We start from the raw sequence: 19195 nt of genomic DNA, 5'->3' as shown, positions 1-19195 counted from the left end.
TTCTCACAGACATGCCTCAATAGGCTTTACAGAAATATCTAAATAATTAACAATAAACCACAAGACAAAATTAAGTAATTAATTATAGACTAACGGTCTTGGTAGGAAATTAAACTAAATCTATACAGCCTAGCCTAGCCTGTTAACTACTACTAGAAAACCCCTCCAAAGTAATTATTTGTTAAAAAATTAGAGAATAAAGGCGAACATGGGGTAGATCCAGTCAAAGAGGCATCCCAGATGGCTGGGCATGCTACAGGTGATCGGATGTCAACCAACATTGACATTGAAGAGTGACAAAAGATTAAATATAAGAGACAAACATGATAACAATTACCATTGTTACACTAATGCTGTTCTAGTTACTTTCCATGATTGTCAAGCCAACATGGTGCCCATACATGTTTCTCCCCATTAACCCCTTAATGCACACTTCTATTTACATGTTCCTTCTTTCACCTGCTCCATCTCCACCTGTTTCTCTCCATTTTGTTTGTTTTTTTTCTCTCTTTTTGCCTGCCGTGGTCTGTGTTCATCTCTGCTCTGTCAAGGCGGGGATATGTCTGCCTCTCAGGCAGAGGGAGGGGCACCGAGAAAAAAGAAGAGTAAGTACAGATTGCAAAAAAGTCTTTCAACTCAAACAGTTTACTTGGTTACACATATCACATTTGGGATTCACAATAGGCCTTCACATTTTCCTCTTAAGACTTTAAATTCATACGTATAGAGTAGTCATTAATGTTTTTCCAATCTCTGATACTGACTTCTGTGAGATAACAGTTTTTCAACTGCATACACAGCTTATCCAGGAAAGAAGAAAGCATTAAAATCGAGATTGGCTGAGAAAAGAGCAACATCTACAGAAGGTCGCTGTTTCAGCCAATAGTCGACAAGTGAACTCCAGGATGTTAACTGCAAATTAAATGTAGTTGCCAGTAACAAGATCAGAGTCAGAAAGAAAACAACAACCTATGTAATTCCTCAAAACTGAACTGACTCACTTTCCTTGAACAAGCCTTATTATTTTCCTATATTTTTTACAATATTAAAAATTGACCTTCACAGTAGAAAGTCCTCAGTGTCCATTGGACTGCAAACTACCATAAATGTTTTAGATAATTAAAAGTAATGATAGTAAGCAATGTGTTATCTGTTCTCCTGAAATTTTTATTTCTATCTCAATACAGAAGAAGAAACCAAGACACATACACATTCACACATATTGTTTTGAGAGTATACTCTAAAATCAACTACATTTAAAAAAATAAATATTGATTATACCAGATTATGTTCTTATAACATAATTATATAATTAGTAAAACAGCCGCACAGGGTACAGATAGTAAGAAAGGGAAACGCTAGTTTAGAACTGAATCTCCGACACAGCATGTGAGGAAGCTCATTATCTCAAACTAAGGTTTAAGTGAAGGATCAATTACAGTATAATATGGCATCAACAAGCACCTCGTTGGGCAATTTACAGTACAGTTTTTTTAACAATCCATCAATAAACAGCAACATCAGTGAAGCTGTAAACTATGAATTGCTTCATTTAGGTGCCTTTTCACAATGTATACATTTTATCTTTTATCTATTTATGCTCCACCTGCTGCCTAATGGACGACAGCAATAAAATACCTAAAGATAAAGAGTAGAGCTTTCTTACTAATGGCATGATTTATTCTTCAGCATTACTCAGGTAATAAACAAGCAGTTAAGTGGTCATAAAATTTGCTCAAAACAATGGTCATAAAAACCAGGTGGCTGCTTGAAAATGTAATTGCAACAATAAAGATGGTTACAAGATCTCTATTGTTTTCTATTGATCAACAGGAGAAAAGGATAATACTTTTTATATTGACAGGACATGTCTTTATCTGAAGTGCTAAGGAGCAGCATGTGCTCACTAACGATACGATTTGTTCTACAGCGTTAATCAGGTCATAAACTGACAGTGTGGTGGTCATAAATCTAAAAGGCCATCAACGCATCCAAGAGCTCAAGATGAGTTTACAGCTCTGATGCTCATTGTGAGGAGGCAACAAACCAGGTGGCTGATTGAAACTGCTGCTGCAGCACAGTAAGCAGTTAGACGTTCCCTATTCTTTTCTACAGATTAACAGGACGGAGAGGATCATCCTTTTTATATTACAGGACACCATCTCTATCTGTAGCGCTTTACGACAGCACTGCTATAAACGGATGCAGCAGCTCAACTGCTATTAAATTTCTAACCTAGAGCAGAAAACCTTTTGTGCTGTGATGTCCATCATGAGAGGCTATTTGTCAAATGTTCAATACCTGTCACAGCTCCACCCTCCTTTACACTCACTCTGGCAGACCTGCTGGGTCCACACCCCTAGCATAAACAGAATTTAACTCACACAAACACAAAACCTTTGACTCAAAAACGCCAACTTCAGTCCAGTGTAATTTATTCTAAGCCCTTAAACACATCAGATTGTCGATAATCAGGTGTTCTGGAGCTCTGCAATGAAGATTTGTCAGGGGGAAAATGGGTGAAGGTAGGCTGTATAGATTGAAATTAGAAAATTATATATCCTACTAATCCAGACACATTTTAAGAATGCTTTTACAAGAACTTGAATTTTAGAAGAGTTTTAGTAGCACTCATTGCATCTGGCAACAATATTTATTGAACAATGTGATCTGCTGACCGTAAAACTTGGAGAGCTGTCACACGCTGTCGTAAAAGTGTGTCAGGGGTCCTTTAGCAGTTTCTTTTTATCCACTTTTTACAGGCTACAGTTCAAATGTGTACAAGTGCACATTGTATAAGGCTCAGGGGTGTCGGTCTCCAGTCTCTCTCTCTCTCTCTGTGAACCAGTAAATGTGAGGTGAGACTGTATGCTTGTCATGAATGTGCGTAGGATTGAATTGTGTGTAAGCTTTGCTGCTGTGAGGATTCGTGTGGTAGAGTGGACTAACAAGCTGGGGATTGAAGGGTGTGTGTGTGTGTGTGTGAATGTGTGTGAGTGAGTGAGAGAGTGTGCGTGTGCGTGTGTGTGTGTGTGTGTGTGTGTGTGTGTGTGTGTGTGTGCCTGCGTGTGTTAATTCCTGGCTGCCTTGCCAATGGCTGCTGTCACTTCCAGTTACTGGTGATTCCTTTAGATTTCCCCCGACAGTGATGATGGGACTTTAATAGAAAGCTGTTCTCTCCACCCCAGGAGAGAGAGACAGAGAGAGGGAGAGCGAGGGAGAGTGAGGAAGGGTGGCAGGCTGGAGAGCCTTTGTGTCCAGCTAGACAACTGTGGTCGCTTCAACGGGAAACATTTTTACGGGAGGATTTCTTTGACCCATTACCAAGTAGAAAATGAGTAATCAGTGAGGGATTGAGGATATTCAACTCACTGGAGGTTTACATTGACTAATACAGGTGAGATAGCTGTTGGCTGTTGGTGTAGTTTGGCCAAAATATGTGAAATTTTAGAAAGTATGTATATGTGTAGCTGCTTTAGTTGTGCATCACATTAGCATGTTTGAGTATTTCCCTGCCACATCTTAAAAGTGTGTTGCATAGATAAAACTAATGGCTACACTGTTATTGGTACTCTCCCACTGACATTGGAGTTTGTGGTTTATATTTGGTTATTCGTATGTTAACGTTACCATTTTGCTGATTTTGTTTTTCTAAACTTTCAGTGTATGAAACATGTGAGCTCTACTTTGACTTTGACTTGATTGACATTTCATATTTCTGTCATTTTGTGTGTCCTTAAGAAGTGAATACAGTGTTCCTTTGTAATGGCATTACCAATAGAGGTCGTAGTTGAAGTCTGTCTGAAATTGTTGCATTGTTAATTATAAACAGATTAGGATCCATGAAAGCTGAACGTATATATTTTACCATAGACCAACTTTTGAAAAAGTTTTAAGTCCAGCAGCAGCTTAGCTGTGTCTACGTCATGTGACACTGAAAAAGGTTGTGTGCTTCCTCTATCATTTTGAATTGCTCCCCCCATCTAATCCCAGCTCACTGCAACTGTTGATTAATGCAACAGTTGCTTGTAATGTGCCAATTCCTCATTGGTTTGTTTGCAATGTCTTTGAAATGTATTCAACAGAGTTTAGTAGCTGAGAACCCATTTGCTTAATCCAAATTGTTTCAAACTGTTTCATAGAGATGTGTCTTAAGCAAACCCTGATCCCCAAGAGTTAGAAAGGCAAATGCCAATCGAAGTAAACAAATCTAAAAAGAAACATATCAAGCTTATCCATGAGAGACAGTGGCTCAGTACACCATAATGACTGTCCAACCTGCTTCAGGTCAGCATTGTTACCTGCCTGACCAGATGAAATATTTAACACAGAAATGCCACCCAACCCTTCTCTCGCTCCCTTCTTCAGTGTATCTCTCTCACTCTCTCCGTTTCTCTCTCCCTCTGTTCTGTCTCTCTTTCTACTCGGTTTCACTTTTCTGCTCCATCCTTTTGTCTCCAGGCACAAAATCTTTCAACATGATGTCCCCCACTGGTGACAACTCAGAGCTGCTGGCAGAGATCAAAGCAGGGAAGAGCCTCAAGCCCACACCTCACAGTAAAGGCTACACCACTGTCTATTCCAGCAGCGGACCCACAGGCAACAATGTAGGTTCACAGCCTTCCTCCACTACCGATGAAAGTGACTGACAAATACAGAATTGCTCATTTTAGAAATTCAGCCACAACTATTGTAATTGCTTGTGGATTTGATGTCACTTTGTTTTAATGAATCCAGAAAAATAAACGGACCAAAATTTCAAAGGAGCGATGACGTCAAGAGACATGCCTGTGATGCTATTCAGGAGATCTTATTTTATGAATTGCCAAGTGTTTGCAAGTTTGAAAATTGTGCACAATGTTAGCATGGGGGCAACAAAGCTCTCTGACCTCAATAGTTAGATGACACGAATCATGAGAACCATCGTACCATACTTGGCTTAATTTAGAAACATCAGTATTTCTATTCCAGATTCGCAAAGAAAAACAAATCCTGAAATACTCTGACTTGTCCTTCGTTGTCCTTTATCACTTTGCGTTGCTCCTTTAAAACCACTGGTCCCTTAGGGATGAGAAGCAAACGGCAACCCATGATCTCAATTAAACACACATTACAATGTCATCATTTTTACTGAATCAGTCAGAGTCAAGGGGGTCATACACTGCTTGAGATAAACTTTAGCTACTGAAACTAAAGGCCAACTGGAAGAATGTATCACAATCTCAAGGAAATCTTGGCATCATGCGACACATTTAATTCCCACAAGGATGCCTTATTGTGTCTTCTAACTGTGTGTGTCTAAGGATGTAGTTAGAAGAGTGATTACTGGTTAAGTAAATCTCTTGTCCATCTGGGTCTCTAGGGAAACACTGTATCTCCACCAGAAACCCGCACATGTAGCCCACCACCCAAGCCGCCATCCCCTCCACCATCTAATGCATCTGTCAGCTCCACACCCACCACCCCTAGTCCCAGCCCCAGTCCAACTGGCTCTGGATCTGCCAAGATCATGTCAACCTCTGCGAGTTACGAGCAGCTGTCCTCCAACTCTGTGATCAATGGGAACAGTGGTGGCAGCACTGCAGGAGCAGACTCGGGGCGGAAGTTGAGTCTTGCAGATGTGGAGGCACTAGTGCCCACTCATGACGAACAGGGAAAAGCGATCCCTGAATGGAAGAGGCAGGTGATGGTGAGAAAGCTTCAGGTCAAGATACAAGAGGAGGAGGAGCACAAGCGAAAGGTAGGCAAGATGTTGAAAGGTTGTAGAAAAAGTTTTGGTATGACTTAGCTATCACATTTGTGGACCTGTAAACTCAAACTGCTCTGTAACCTTGATTATTTATGGCTACAGTTTCAAATAATTAACAACACAAATGGGATAGCTGATGTTTGGATTTGAGTGTGGATTTTTGTGATTTTGAACAATATGGTTGTATAAATGTATTTTTGGTATTCATGCATGACATAAGTTTTGCCTTCTTTTTCAGTTGTTAGTTGAGCATGAAACACCCAATTGGAGTCAGAGTCACAACAGGTTCACAAGTTCAATTAGCATCTATACTTTCTTGGCATGATAGCTGGGGAAAATGTTTCTGTGTTGTCAAATGAGCCGCAATTAAGGGCTTGATCCCTTTTTTGAGCATTTTTGCATTTTAATCAGCTGCCTTCTTAGGAATGGCCACCCGTATTTACAAGTGTTTCAGTCAAAACACTGAACTTCTACATTTGATTATTTGGCTATTCTGTCTTGCTGAATACACTGCAGTGTGTGGTAATATTATGTGTATTTAGATATGGTAGTAATGACTAATTCATACTGTAGCAAGCTGAACACTTGTTATTCCTGTGTAATACAAGAGGACTCTGTGCAATATGTGATTTGATTGATTAAATTTAAATGATTAATAATTCATTGCCATCAAGGATTGCAATTGTATACTCTTGAATGATGCAGCAGGAAGACATTTCTTTCCAATGTCCTTTGGTGACATGTAGCGTTTTGTTTATTGAGATGCAGTGGCATAATTAAAATATCTGACTGTCGGGCCTAAAAACAGCAAACTAAGCTGATCATAAGGTATTTTAGTAATATATTTTCCTATGTCAACACATTGAAAGATAACTTATTAGCAATTGCGTGGAACCGCATTGGAGCTAGCTAGCACTAAATGTAGACATCCGTGTGCTCATTTTTAAAATTATTTTGTCTTAATTCATCTCAATGCATGTGTCTTTTTTATAAGCATAGTCTTTACTAATAAATGACTCTTTGGGGTGCAGTGAATTGAATACTTGGCTACGATGCCCATCACAACATTAACACACTTGACTAATGGGTTCACAGTGTGGGCTGGTGTTTGGATGATGGAGTTTTGCAGCTCCAAGTTTTTACATGCCGATTCAGTGGTGTGATGCTGGGCCCATTCACACTACAGGTCAACCAGTAATAATGACAAAAATACTAAAAAATAAGGAGAAAAATTACTACATTTGAATTGCACTTTACCCTTAAAGTTGCAGTATACAGCTAATAAAATGTTCATGCAGTGAAGCTAAAAATCATAGAGGCAGATCATAACCAATTAAAGAGTAACTTCACACCAAGACCCCTAATCAGGGAAAAAAAAAAACTTTGTTCCATTGACCTCTCTGGGTTGACAGTTTCAATTCTGTTGCACCTCTAACCACACCCAATGCGGTTTCCTATCACTGTTGGGTGTGCACTGGAGTGTGTCTGTCTGTTGCACTGGTGCCAGTACCCAACAGTGATGTAACATTGCATTATAGTGCAATGTTACATCATATCTGGTTTGCAGACAGACGAAAATAAAAAAGAAATCACCCTTCTGGACAGAATTCTCAGCCTTTGTGTAGTTACTCTTTAATGTAACTGAAAACATAAAAAACTGACTCATAAAAATGGGAAAGAAACTTTATAGAGGGATTTATAGCAAATGTAAAAGATCTGCAGTGTCAAGTGCTTAGAAAATACGAATATAGACATGTCGCACACTTGTAACACTAATCCATATTCTATATACATCAATAGTGGTATAAACAGTTTGGCAATTCACTCAAAAAGGACAAAGGTTTCTCTGTTCTCTTTGACTCAAAATTCAATGTAGAGAGTCCTGCGCTTGTAATGAGGCAGTGCCATTGCACCACTAAATCCATGTAAATCCTGTGTGTCAAGATGGATTGCACTGAAGCGTGTGTTCACACCAGGAACTTCAAGCTGAAGGAATCCCTCCTCCTTCCCTTTTTTCTTGTCTTTTGGTCTCCTTTGACCTCTGATTTAGTTTGTGGCAAGCGGGCACTACCAGCCTCAGGAATGGCACTACTCCCACGCCCACAATGCCATTTTGGGCCCATTTGGGGAACTGATGACAGAGGCTGACCTAAACCGTATTGAGAAGCAAATTGAGAACTTGCAGGTCATGCACAAGGTCTCAGAAGTCGAGAAGGAGTTGGAAGAACTCGAGCGGGAGCTTCACCAGCTCCTACCAGTTTCTGCCGCCCTCAATCAAGGGCACTTCTCAGTCAATCCAAAGCAGGTACATGGTCAAGCTGAAGATCTTCCAGCCTGGTGCAGCAAGATTTCTACCCTGCTCAAGAGTATGGCCATTCTTCTTGCCACTCTTGGGGGAAAAGAGATAGACATCTTGGATCTTATATGTCAAGGATATCCCCAAGAAGAGGCAATAAATTTGAGTGCAGGTCAGTCTGAAGCAGCAGGATCAGTTAGCACTGGATTTATTGGACGGTCTCAGTCCTTCTCAACAAGAGAGGATGTGGAGAAGGAAATAAAGCAGTGTGGAGTTTCAGTGAAAAACCTCAAGGCCAATTATGAAATTCAGAATCAGCCGCAGTCTACAAATAACACAGCAAATAGGGTTTACAAACGCAAGAGGTCACTCCCTGTGGTAAGTGAACCTACTTATCGTCCAGAGACAATTAGTAAGGATGATGGCCCTTGTTCCTCTGCTAAGGTCCATCAGTCCCATACCAATGGACATTTACCTTCAGTGGAGGAATCAGTTTTACCACTTGTTGAAGAGCCACTTATCACTGCATCTCAAGCTCCTCAGACGTATGTGTCCACTGAGGTAATGGCTCCAACTAACATTGAGCAGTTCAACCAGGTTCTTTCTGCAGACCCCATATTAAATAATGATCAACTAACAAGAAGCTTGGAGGTGCAGACAGATCTAAGCTATGTCCAGGAATGTATTGAAATGAGGAAAGAGAGAATCGTCTTCCTGTTCCTTGAACACTGGCGGAAGTACACCATCTCTGAATCTTATCGGACTAAATATTCTGGCAGGAGAGCAAGTCATTTAGGCGTGGTCTGGGAGGACTACAACCAATTTAGTGCACAGATTGGTGGGGAGATGCAGAGTGAAGATGACAAACTCCTCCTTTTCATGAAGTCAAAGCAGGTAGTAGGAAATCTGATTGGCCACTGGAGGACAATCATGAGCCAAGTGCCCACACGCCAGATCCGCAGGCTGAGTCGTGCCCAGATGATCTACTGGCCAGAGCACTTCTTGCCACACATCAATGGGTCACCTGTGAGCTACGAAAGCCTAACCCTTGACCTCTTCATGCTTGGATACTTCCAGTTGCTGGAAATGAATATGTCTCGCAGCGAACGCAAATTCCGCCACCTCTTGTGCTATGAGATGTTTGACCGCCTTGGTAGCCATAAATGGGAGGTCATTAGGCAGTTTCACAAAGAGGTCATGGAGGAAATCGAGAGAGGGAAGCGAGAATGGACAGATGGTTTTGAAGACATAAAACTCAAGTATTTTGGAGACTTGAATGAGGGGGGAGGTGTAATGACGGCTTCTCTACATTCCACGTCTCCCGACATGTCCATTATGCCAATGCAGGAGCCACTTCCTCCCCCACCTTCTCATCCTCCACCTCCACCACCTACCCATCCTGCACCCCCACCTCCTCCATCACCACAAACTTCCCCACCAGCCTCACAATCAGATGTTTGCCCATCACCATCACCTGCTGCTTCGCAGGGTGGAGTATCTGATAATGTTCTGTGTGTGGAGCAGAGAACTGCTAAGGACTCACTGGAGGACAATGCTCAGGGCAGTGTGAAAGGCAGTGAGCAGATGTCATCAAATGAGGCAGTGGTTTCTAACGGGAAAAGTTCAGAGCAGGACCATACGCTGAACTCGACAACCGAAACTGTACAGCACACTGATGCAACAGCAAAGGTTGAGAAACTACAAGACGCAACAGAAAGCTCAGGAGCAGATCCATTGAAAGATGTTCCACCTGTTACTGTTAAAATCATACAGGAACCTCACATTGATAAACCTCCACCCAGAGATGAACCCAACGAAGACTCTATTAAAGTGATCTATGAGCTCAAAGAGTTCAGCAATGAGGAGATCATCAGATACATTGACCGAAGCTTTGCTTTTTGGAAAGAAAAGGAGGCTGAGCTTTTTGATATCTAACAACCTTGTGAACAAAGGGTCCACTAAAAGCCCAGTTCACCTGTACAACCATGTATGACAAGCAGGATCCGGGAAACTAACGTGCAAAGTGGAGTATGCTGAGAACGGAAACTAATCTGGTGGGTTAGCTTTTAGGCCATGTCACAGAAGAGACTTAACTGCAGCAAACCAAAGACCATCCACTTAGCTCTGCTGACTTTACCATTTGACAAAGTGGATGAAAAGAAAGCTTGTGATGTCAAAAGACACACAAGATAAGCTAAGAGAGACTTTATTTATCCCACACTGGGGGAATTCACATATTACAGCAACAGAAGAGATATAAAAGGTGCAGAAACAAGGTGTCAGTAACAGTGCAAAAACAAGGGATTTAACAAATATAAGAATAAATACAAATATAAAAATATGAGAAAAATATAACATCTATACATGTGTGTGTTGCGCAAATTTGCTACAACCATTTCATTTTGAATTGTGTTGAACCAAGAGCTTTTTGAATTTAGTATGATTGATTGCCATGGTACACGACTTCTAGGAAAACAAGTTTTTAAAGGAAAAGATTTGCCATAAAAGTCATGTAGTGTGTTTGTTTAGATCATCTTTATTATGAAGGACATAATTGGTAAAACTCTGCATACTTTGTTTTTATTGAACACTTCAGATTGCATTTCATTTTGTGATAGCTTCAGTGATTCATTCTCTTAGAAAGGCAAGAGATTAACCTCACAATAAAAACTTGAAGCAGTCAAGGCAAAGGATCTACATTTTCAGAGGGTTTGCAAGAATTTAAGGTCACTTCATGGTTCACAAATGGCCCTTGTTTTTAAACCTGTGGCCTCATGGTTTTGTTTATACATTGTGTGCCTTTCAATATAGATTACAAAGATTAAAAGGTCTGGTAAATTCAAGACCAGGGGAAAACAGATTAGACTTTTATTAGTAATTCAGAGCTCGAATTTTACAAATTTCTGTTGGCAGGGGAAACCATTCATTTAACGAAGTAATTATCATCTAAATGAAACATCAAATGAAAGGTTTATAATTGTTCCATGAAGTCTTGTCTTTTTGTTACTCTATTTATAATTTGAGTGTTTTTGAGAGATTTGCTTAAACTTTCCATGATTCAAATTTGCATTCATTTATTATTTGGTTTCTACATTGCTGTTAGAAATAAAGTTTGTTGACATTTTTGTGATTATATTTTTTCAGTAGTTCTTTCCAAAGTCATTCTACTTCAACTGTTGGTTATTCAACTTAAACACATGAACAGTATAGTTATTACATCTCTATTCAAATATTAGAATAGAATTTGGTCTGATCTCTATTCAAATATTTGAATAGAGATCAGAACAAATTAATACAGTTTAAATAATCACACTGATATACGCAACAATGAAAGAGCCACTGTGAAACACCAAGCTTGTGGGTGTGTAATCCTCTGCTGCAACACATGTAGCAATGAAGAACCACACTGGTCTCATAGTGACTCATCTGCACCATCAAGATTACCTTCAAATAACCCTCTTAGCACCACCCGCTGTCATGCTATCTGTGGCTTACAGGAGCCATAAGGAGGTTACAGTGAATCTTGATCAACTCACAGCCCAAAAGGGGAAGCCTGTCAGCTGGTAAACTTAAAAGCATATATATAGATTTGTTTCAGATTTTGTGAATGTTCGTAGCGTAGTAATGAGTGTGCAGTCGTGTTTTTAATACCAAGTTGATGATACAATGTATAGAACTGTAATTTTTATGTAGGAAAAATGCCAGTTACCCGAGAATCAAACTGGGAACTTACTGCTCAACACATTTGCATCAAAGTGGTATGCACCCCAACCAGTCAGGTCATAACATAAGCTATTACTGAATCTGAGAATTCATACAGTTATAATCCATAATGGTGTGTAGCAATATGACACAAAAGTTTTACCTGAATCATTGGGAATTTTGAGAAACTTTTTTCATTGTAACTATTATTGTTATGCTTTCCAGGCTAAGGCAATGTCCAAAGTAAGTTTGCTCTAAAGCTAGTGTTGTTTGGTTGCTTCAAACAATTGAGCTCTACACCAGTACCACATACTTAATTATTTGTGTATGTTCCTTTTCTACAATTCCTGTTACATAACTTACCATATAACATAGCGGTGACAAATGATTAAATGTTCCAAATTTTAAAATACGCAACATAGTGTAAACAATGTACAATTCATAGGTTTATACAATACTAAGACATTTTGTAATCAAGTCACATTCAGGTACCCATACATGTGCAAATCATTAGCGATGGCACTGCCAACTAGGTACATGTAGACCGTGCCATCCATCCCTCGTTAGGTTTGACTGTATATAGCTGTACTTAATGTATTTGACCCGTTTTAAGCTAAACAAAACACAAATAAATTTGTGGCTCATTAATTAGTAATAGGTGACCTTATTTCAGTGTTAATACAATCCTCTTGAGACCACGTGAATGAATTACCAAGCATAGCAAATATATCACCTAATTTTTGTTTTGTTATTTTTGTATTTTTTTTTTTTTTGCTCTGTAAATCCCCAGGGAATCATTAAAAATTCATTGTGTAGATAATCTTACCTGGATTCATGTTTGCCAGGGCAAGTGAAAAGCTTTAGTCAGAGGAATGCAAAGGGGTAATGTATCTTCAGCCGAAGATGAGAAATCCAAGATGGCTGCCCTCTCTCTCCCTCCGCTCCACCTCCAATTACAGCCTGAGAAAGAGAAAAGGATCCAGTTACTGTTGGTGTGTTTTGTCTTACAGAACATCCTGTAAAACAATGTCCTGTACATTCAAAAAGCTGTATTTTATTTTAAGGAAACAGGAGAAGAGTACCCATTGTAATCTTTGTTTGCTGTTCTAAGTACATAAATCAGTTTACACAGTACACTATATGCACTATTTAGTCTGTCAAGTCTTCCATAAAGGCAGTTTGTCAAAACTTTGACATTTGATAATGTGAACATTACACGTTTTCCTGCCCACTCCAGCATGTAGAGAGGCTTTATGTGAAACTGCAGGCATGGACACACCTCAATACCACTTTAGATTGATTATGACTGATTTGATTGTGGTTTTCAAAGACAGACACAACCACCGAGAGACTCCAGTTAACTCCTTTCAGTGAGCAGATTCATTGAGTTATCTGATTAGCTTTGCAGAGTAGGACCCGGGAAATGCCAAAAAAAACAGTACAACAAAAATTGATGTAAGTATTTGAGAACTAAAACGAGAGGTGAATGACTTTGTTTTGCATGTGTGAAGCGTTTCTGATGCAATATACTAGTGTGGGACACATTAGTATTTTTTTTTATTGCATTGAAGAACAATTAAATCAAGTTGTGTGTGATTTTTCATATTGTTATTTTAACTTCAGCTGTATCACCCAGCCCTAACTGACAGCATGAATTGCTTGAATTTCTGTCTTGTAAAAATGTATAAGTGGCCCTCCTTAATTTATAGAATTGATTATTGAACCTGAAGACACAGGTTTTTTTTTCCTGATAATTCCTTAACCTTGCATAACAATTCTAGTTTGAAAGAGAACTTAAATTTCACTTGACATTTATCTGAGGATGACCTCTTCACCAAGGGATGAGGTAATGCAAAGCAGGATGGGAGGGCTGCTGTCACAGTGAAAATCCTTTACTGACTCTTATGGGCCCCTATCTCTGTCTCTGTCTCTGCCCTGACCCCTCGGTCCCTCTACAGGTGGAGGAGGAGACTGCACGACTGGCATCAATGCCAGCCTGGAGGAGAGAAATGATGAAGAAGAAAATGGACGAAGAGAGGTGAGTAACGAAGCTGTGTTGCTCTGCACGTTCATTTATCCTATTCTCTTGTACCATATTTATTATATTGTGTGCCAGTAAGGGAGACTATGCTCCTGGTGTTTGCATGTGTTGCCGTACTCGGGTGCAATCACCATGAAATAATCTGAAATAAGGACATTAAGGTCTTCCTCAAATTGGCCATGCTCTGAACCATTTTTCCCCTTAAATTCCAGAAATGCACTCTTTCACTGTATTAGAAGTTTGCTGGTTTCGATAAGCTCTGCAATACAAAAAATAATAAGTTGATCTAAGTGCCAAGAAAACCTTGCCTGCACCATTACACCACCGTAATGGCCCATTTATTCCAGACAGAATGGACCCATGCACACAACACAAAGTGTGTGGAGGTGTTTTTCAACTCTACGAGCACTCAGTCTTAGTTTACAGACATGTGACTCGCTAAGACTGTAAACAGAGGATTTTCATTTTAAAAAAAGTCTCCAGTCTCCAATTAACTGATGATGTTAACCATGTGCATGCACAAGAGCTACTGAAAACTGCTGCTTTGACTGCCACAGGTGGGTCTACAGTATTAAATGGCCTTTAACTCGAGATGGTTTCATTATTTTGATGCAAAGTTGGTTGTGTTTATCTGAAAGAAAAGATGACAAATTTGTTCTGTTACTCTCTTCATCTGTTTTTTTTAATGCTTTTGTTGTACAGGTTTTGTTGATCTGTTTGGAAAGATGTCCAGTTTTGCATAAAACTTTTGCAATACACCTTTTCAACTACAGTCTTTTCCACTTAATGTTGATGTTGAGCCATTCTGTGTTCATTTGGTCATTGGCACACCTCATTATAGTGTCTTAATTGCTGTAACTTGTGGAATAACTTGTTGCTGTTTAAGAGATTTACACCTTTTCCCTTTGTGTTTATGTTCTCCTGATGTGGCAGGGAACAAAAGAGGTAAGAACAGATTATTTATTCCTCATATAGTAATATTTACATGACAATGAGCTTCTTGTAAAATTTATTAAATAAGAATGATTGATGATTTTGACTAGAGACTATAAATCTGCCATTAAAGTTTTCATCTAGTGGCCAACAAATGTCCCATTGCGACTACCCAACTGAGCTCATGGGGTAAAAGCCTCACAGTTAAAATCACAGCGTTATAAAAAAGAAGTGGACGTAGCTTCCGGGTCTGAAAGGGGAAGCCAATGCGGAAGTTCCTTAAACCTGCATTCTTTGAATTGCCCAGCAGGGGGCGACTATACTTGCATTATACTTGAAAAGAATTCCGGTTGTGTAGAAGTCTGAGGAAATTACCTAATTTCTCATTTAATTTATTACCTCGGTAAACACTTTCCTTGTGAGTTTATGTTCTCATGCGCTTGTTTACAGTCTTCTCCAACAGAGTACGGTGTTCATTAATTACATTATGGTGCCATTTAGAGGAAAATAGATAATAAAGCAGGGTATGTATTAGGGCGGGACTACATTGTGACTAGCCAATCAGAAGCGGCTTCGTACACAAACGTCACTTGTGATTTAAAAAAAAAAAACAAGATGGCGGCGCCCATGAAGGTGAACTCGAAGCTTCAAACGCAGGTCTCCAAGGTTAAAACCTACCGAGGTGGATACGTTGACATACATTTAAGTAGCCTGTGCATTAAAGAACAAAGAAAAAAATCATACTAAAAAAACAACAAACAATTAAATTCAATCGTTTTGTTATTAAAAATAGTTTCACTGCACAATGAAATTCTTGCTCTGCACTTCCGCCTTCAATGCCGCTCCAGGATTTAAAAAAAATCGATAAACAGAAAAAGAAAGGAGGTAAATAAGCAGTAGCTATACAAGAAAAACTATGTACAGTTCAAAGTAATAATTAAACACATATATGTCTATTGCACAGGGAACAGGCATTGGCTCCTTCAGCTAGCTAACCCTCCACCAGACTACCATAGACTCACCTGTCATTTTAAGGCCTATACCTCTGCTCCTGAGGCTTGGAGGAGGTCGCTTTGTGGAGTAAATTAGGGCCCATACAGCCTGTGAGTTCATGCCAACCATCAGCTGATACACAAACAAACGAAGTGCTTAGTTCACATTGCAGTGTTTCTAAAACATTGGGACAGTAAAGTATTACTTTAAAAAACCGTCCTGTCGCGGCTCTGCAACGCTAGCTTTGTATGCTCGTGGCTTTTAACGCAGTTGTCTTGCGCGTGTTCAAATTACTAACACGTGATCTGAGCAGCCAATCCCATGGTCTCATTACAGTGACGTAATGTACGCATTTTCCCCCCTCATTTATGCAGACATGCTGTCTCGTCATAGCAGGAAAAGCACATGTGTAATAATGATAGATCATTAAAAACGACTATATTCCGTTCACGTGAGCGTGAGCAGAAGGTCCTGGTGGTGTGAAGTGCTCACTGGGACATTTAATGGAGCGGAGCCATTGTTAGAAGTTTGTTTCAACCTGTGCTCATCCTGCTATGAGATGACAAAATGTCTGCCATGTAAAACCTCAATTAAGAGCTCTACAAAGTCTTGTGTTCCAGTGCTTTTAATTTTGTCTTGCCTCCTGTTTGAGCATGATCTTACCCCCATGCATGCACAAAGCCAGGTCCATAAAGAAATGTTTTTCCTAGCTTGGTTTAGCAGAAGTAGCCTGGAGTGCAGGGAGCCCCTGACCCCATCAAACACCTTAGGGATAAACTATGAGCCAGACGTTATTACTCAACATGAGTGCCTAAACCGCAGTGCTCTTGTGACTAAATGGGAGGAAATCCTTGCAGCAAGGCTCCAAAATTTTGTAGAAAGTTGTCCCAGAGGAGTGGAGGCTTTGAAAGCAGCATATTCATAATGAATGAGGTGTTGGTGTCCATGGAGTGTAATAATAATGCTTGAAAAAACTCAAATTTATCCCACAAGAGAGCATTTAACTGGAGTACTAAGTGCATCAATATTATAACTAACTGTTGTATTTTAGTTTGTGTTATATAAACTGGTTTAATGTGAGATTTGATGATTTTTTAAAAATTTGTCTCCCGCCCATTGTCGACCTTTTTTCATGGATGCTTGTAGAAATGCGGAGAAGCAGGCCAAACAGGCGAAGGAGAAAGAGGAGAAGACGGAGCAGGAGCGACTACGGACCATGGGCTACGACGAGACCAAGCTGGCCCCCTGGCAGCGACAGATCATTCTGAAGAAAGGGGATATAGCCAAACAGTGAACTGCGCCGCCTCCGCCTCCTCCGTCCCCAAACCCCCAAGGCCTTCACTGATCACCTCCCCATCCCTGACCCTCCACCCTGCACTGCACACTGGACACTGAGGAAGAGCTTGTCTCCTCTGAAACCTGTGTCACTCCTCGGCCTCCAGAGACGCTGGACTGTGCTGTGGTTGCTGCTGTCCACACCGGCTGGGTGAAGCACGTCCTGTTTAAAGTCACATGGACACAAACTCTTTTAGTGCTAACAATAACGTGCACCGATTCTACTCGCTTAAGACATTTGCTATCTTCCTTAATTAGATGAAGATTGATCGGTAGTATCTGTCTATTTGCTTTCCTGGGAATCAATAGATGCTGTTTCACATAGAAGTTTTACTCAAACAAAGTGGTTTATGATGCAAAGGGGCTAAATGTGAGCATTTTGCCATGAGGAGAAAGTCATTGCATGTGTATTTTCTTCACTAGCCACACTCACCGTTATGTAATGGATGGAAAAGTAGCTTCATAACAGTTGTGTCACCCACAAATGACATAGACATACTCAGCACAGGCTTGTTAAACCCCCGAAGCAGCTAATACATTCTGTATGTAGACAATATCACATCTTTATCATGTTATATACTTAGTCATGAGATTTTTGTATCAAGCTCATAGAAGCACTTTCTAAATGGCTTCATTTTACTGCCACAGCTGTAATCCTGTCACTGCTCAAACTAATTTGTTTCTTTAGATAAGTTAATTGTCATTTCTGTGGATTTGGAATATTGAGATATATGAATATATATATCCTATTTTAAATAATGTAAAGATTATGTAGCTGTGCAAATTGTTATCACTGGACAAAAGCTGCAATGTTCCATTTTAATTTTTCTATATGTGACCTAAATGTTAAGCTGTTGTGGTCATGAATGTGAAATGTTGTGTGCATGTGTTTCGAAATGCGAATTAGGCATATTGTGATTATTAAGCACATTTGACCACAGGACCCTAGATTTTCAGTCAAAACAAAAGAAAAACAAAGTACAGTTCTGCTAGGTTTATATTTAAACATGGCCTTTAAGGAGAAAAATGCACATGTGAAGAGCAGCGTCTTACACCTGACTTCTTATCTGCACACTGAATATTGCAAAAGTAGAGAAAACTCATCAGTTTGTCCTGTGTCCTGTTCCGGCCTTTGTCCCACTAACCTGAAGGATGAATCTTTGATGAGCAGATCTGCTTACAGAATGCAAAGAGCTCTCTGTCTGCCAGAAACTGCCGTAACATCAAACATGTACCGTTCCTTAGATAATGCCAGCTGGGTAGTAGTACTCAAACACCAGGTTTATTATGATAATTATAATAATTGAATTTGTAAATGATCTGGTCTAAACAGGCCCTTTTACTTCCGGGTTTTGAAGCAGTAGCTACTAGGATTCAGACATTTTTTGGGCATGGGTTCATCAATTTAGAGCTAAATATGGAAATGTGGGAAAACTGTGTTGAGTGTTTTTGGCAGAACCGAGGAAACACATTTTGCATGTTAGCAGAGGAATGAATCTGTGCACTGATGAGTATCCGAAGCTCACAATCATGCTGGGTGTCTTTGCTGAGCGTGATACACAAGTATTCCCACATGATAGAAATTATTATTTATGTTTACGACATTTATGTTCGATGTACATTTTTGCAAATGTAGGGTGTCGAGCGTACACATCATGTCGTCATGAGAGACATGGTCCTGGTTGGGGAATCATTTGGAAATATTCTAATTCACTGTCATCGGATGCCATATGATGTTGAAATTGAAAATGATGTAAACGTCATTGCCATTTGATTTTCTATATATATATTTCAACTCTGTATATAGTGACCCTCTGAGAATTTTGTCGTTTCATTGTTTTCATGACGCATTATATTACATGTCTCAGCCTTGCTTGAATAGGATGTTGGCTAATTCATGTACAATTATATTTTCAGACTGTTAAAATTGAAGATAATAAATCTTAAATCACCAAACATGCATTCGTTCACAGTGTGATTGTATTTCCTCCAATGGAAACACATGTTTAATAGTCCTGTAGGTCGTGTGTGTGTTTAATTAGACTGTAGTGTCTCATATTGGTCATGAGAGGGCGCCAAAGAGCTGCGTGTTTTCAGTCAGGTGGATTTAATGTCAACAAACAAAAGTGAGTAAACTAAGAAACAT

At 39.7% G+C, this 19195-nt stretch overlaps 1 protein-coding gene across 1 annotated transcript in view; it reads left to right on the top strand.

Annotated features, from left to right (window-relative positions):
* The window catches only part of espn (espin), a 40641-nt gene extending 21680 nt beyond the window's left edge, over positions 1 to 18961 (top strand). The window contains exons 10-14 of the mRNA XM_070839465.1: positions 4462 to 4607; positions 5363 to 5740; positions 13706 to 13784; positions 14712 to 14733; positions 16861 to 18961. Of these exons, the coding sequence (XP_070695566.1) occupies positions 4462 to 4607; positions 5363 to 5740; positions 13706 to 13784; positions 14712 to 14733; positions 16861 to 17008 (773 nt within the window). The 3' untranslated portion in view covers positions 17009 to 18961. The remainder of the gene's footprint in view (positions 1 to 4461; positions 4608 to 5362; positions 5741 to 13705; positions 13785 to 14711; positions 14734 to 16860) is intronic.
* The last annotated feature ends 234 nt before the right edge of the window (positions 18962 to 19195 follow it).

The sequence above is a fragment of the Pempheris klunzingeri genome, chromosome 11, assembly GCF_042242105.1.
Source record: "Pempheris klunzingeri isolate RE-2024b chromosome 11, fPemKlu1.hap1, whole genome shotgun sequence".
NCBI classification, from domain to species: Eukaryota; Metazoa; Chordata; class Actinopteri; order Acropomatiformes; family Pempheridae; genus Pempheris; species Pempheris klunzingeri.
Note: the sequence above shows the minus strand (reverse complement) of the source record. Positions and strands in the feature narration are given on the sequence as shown.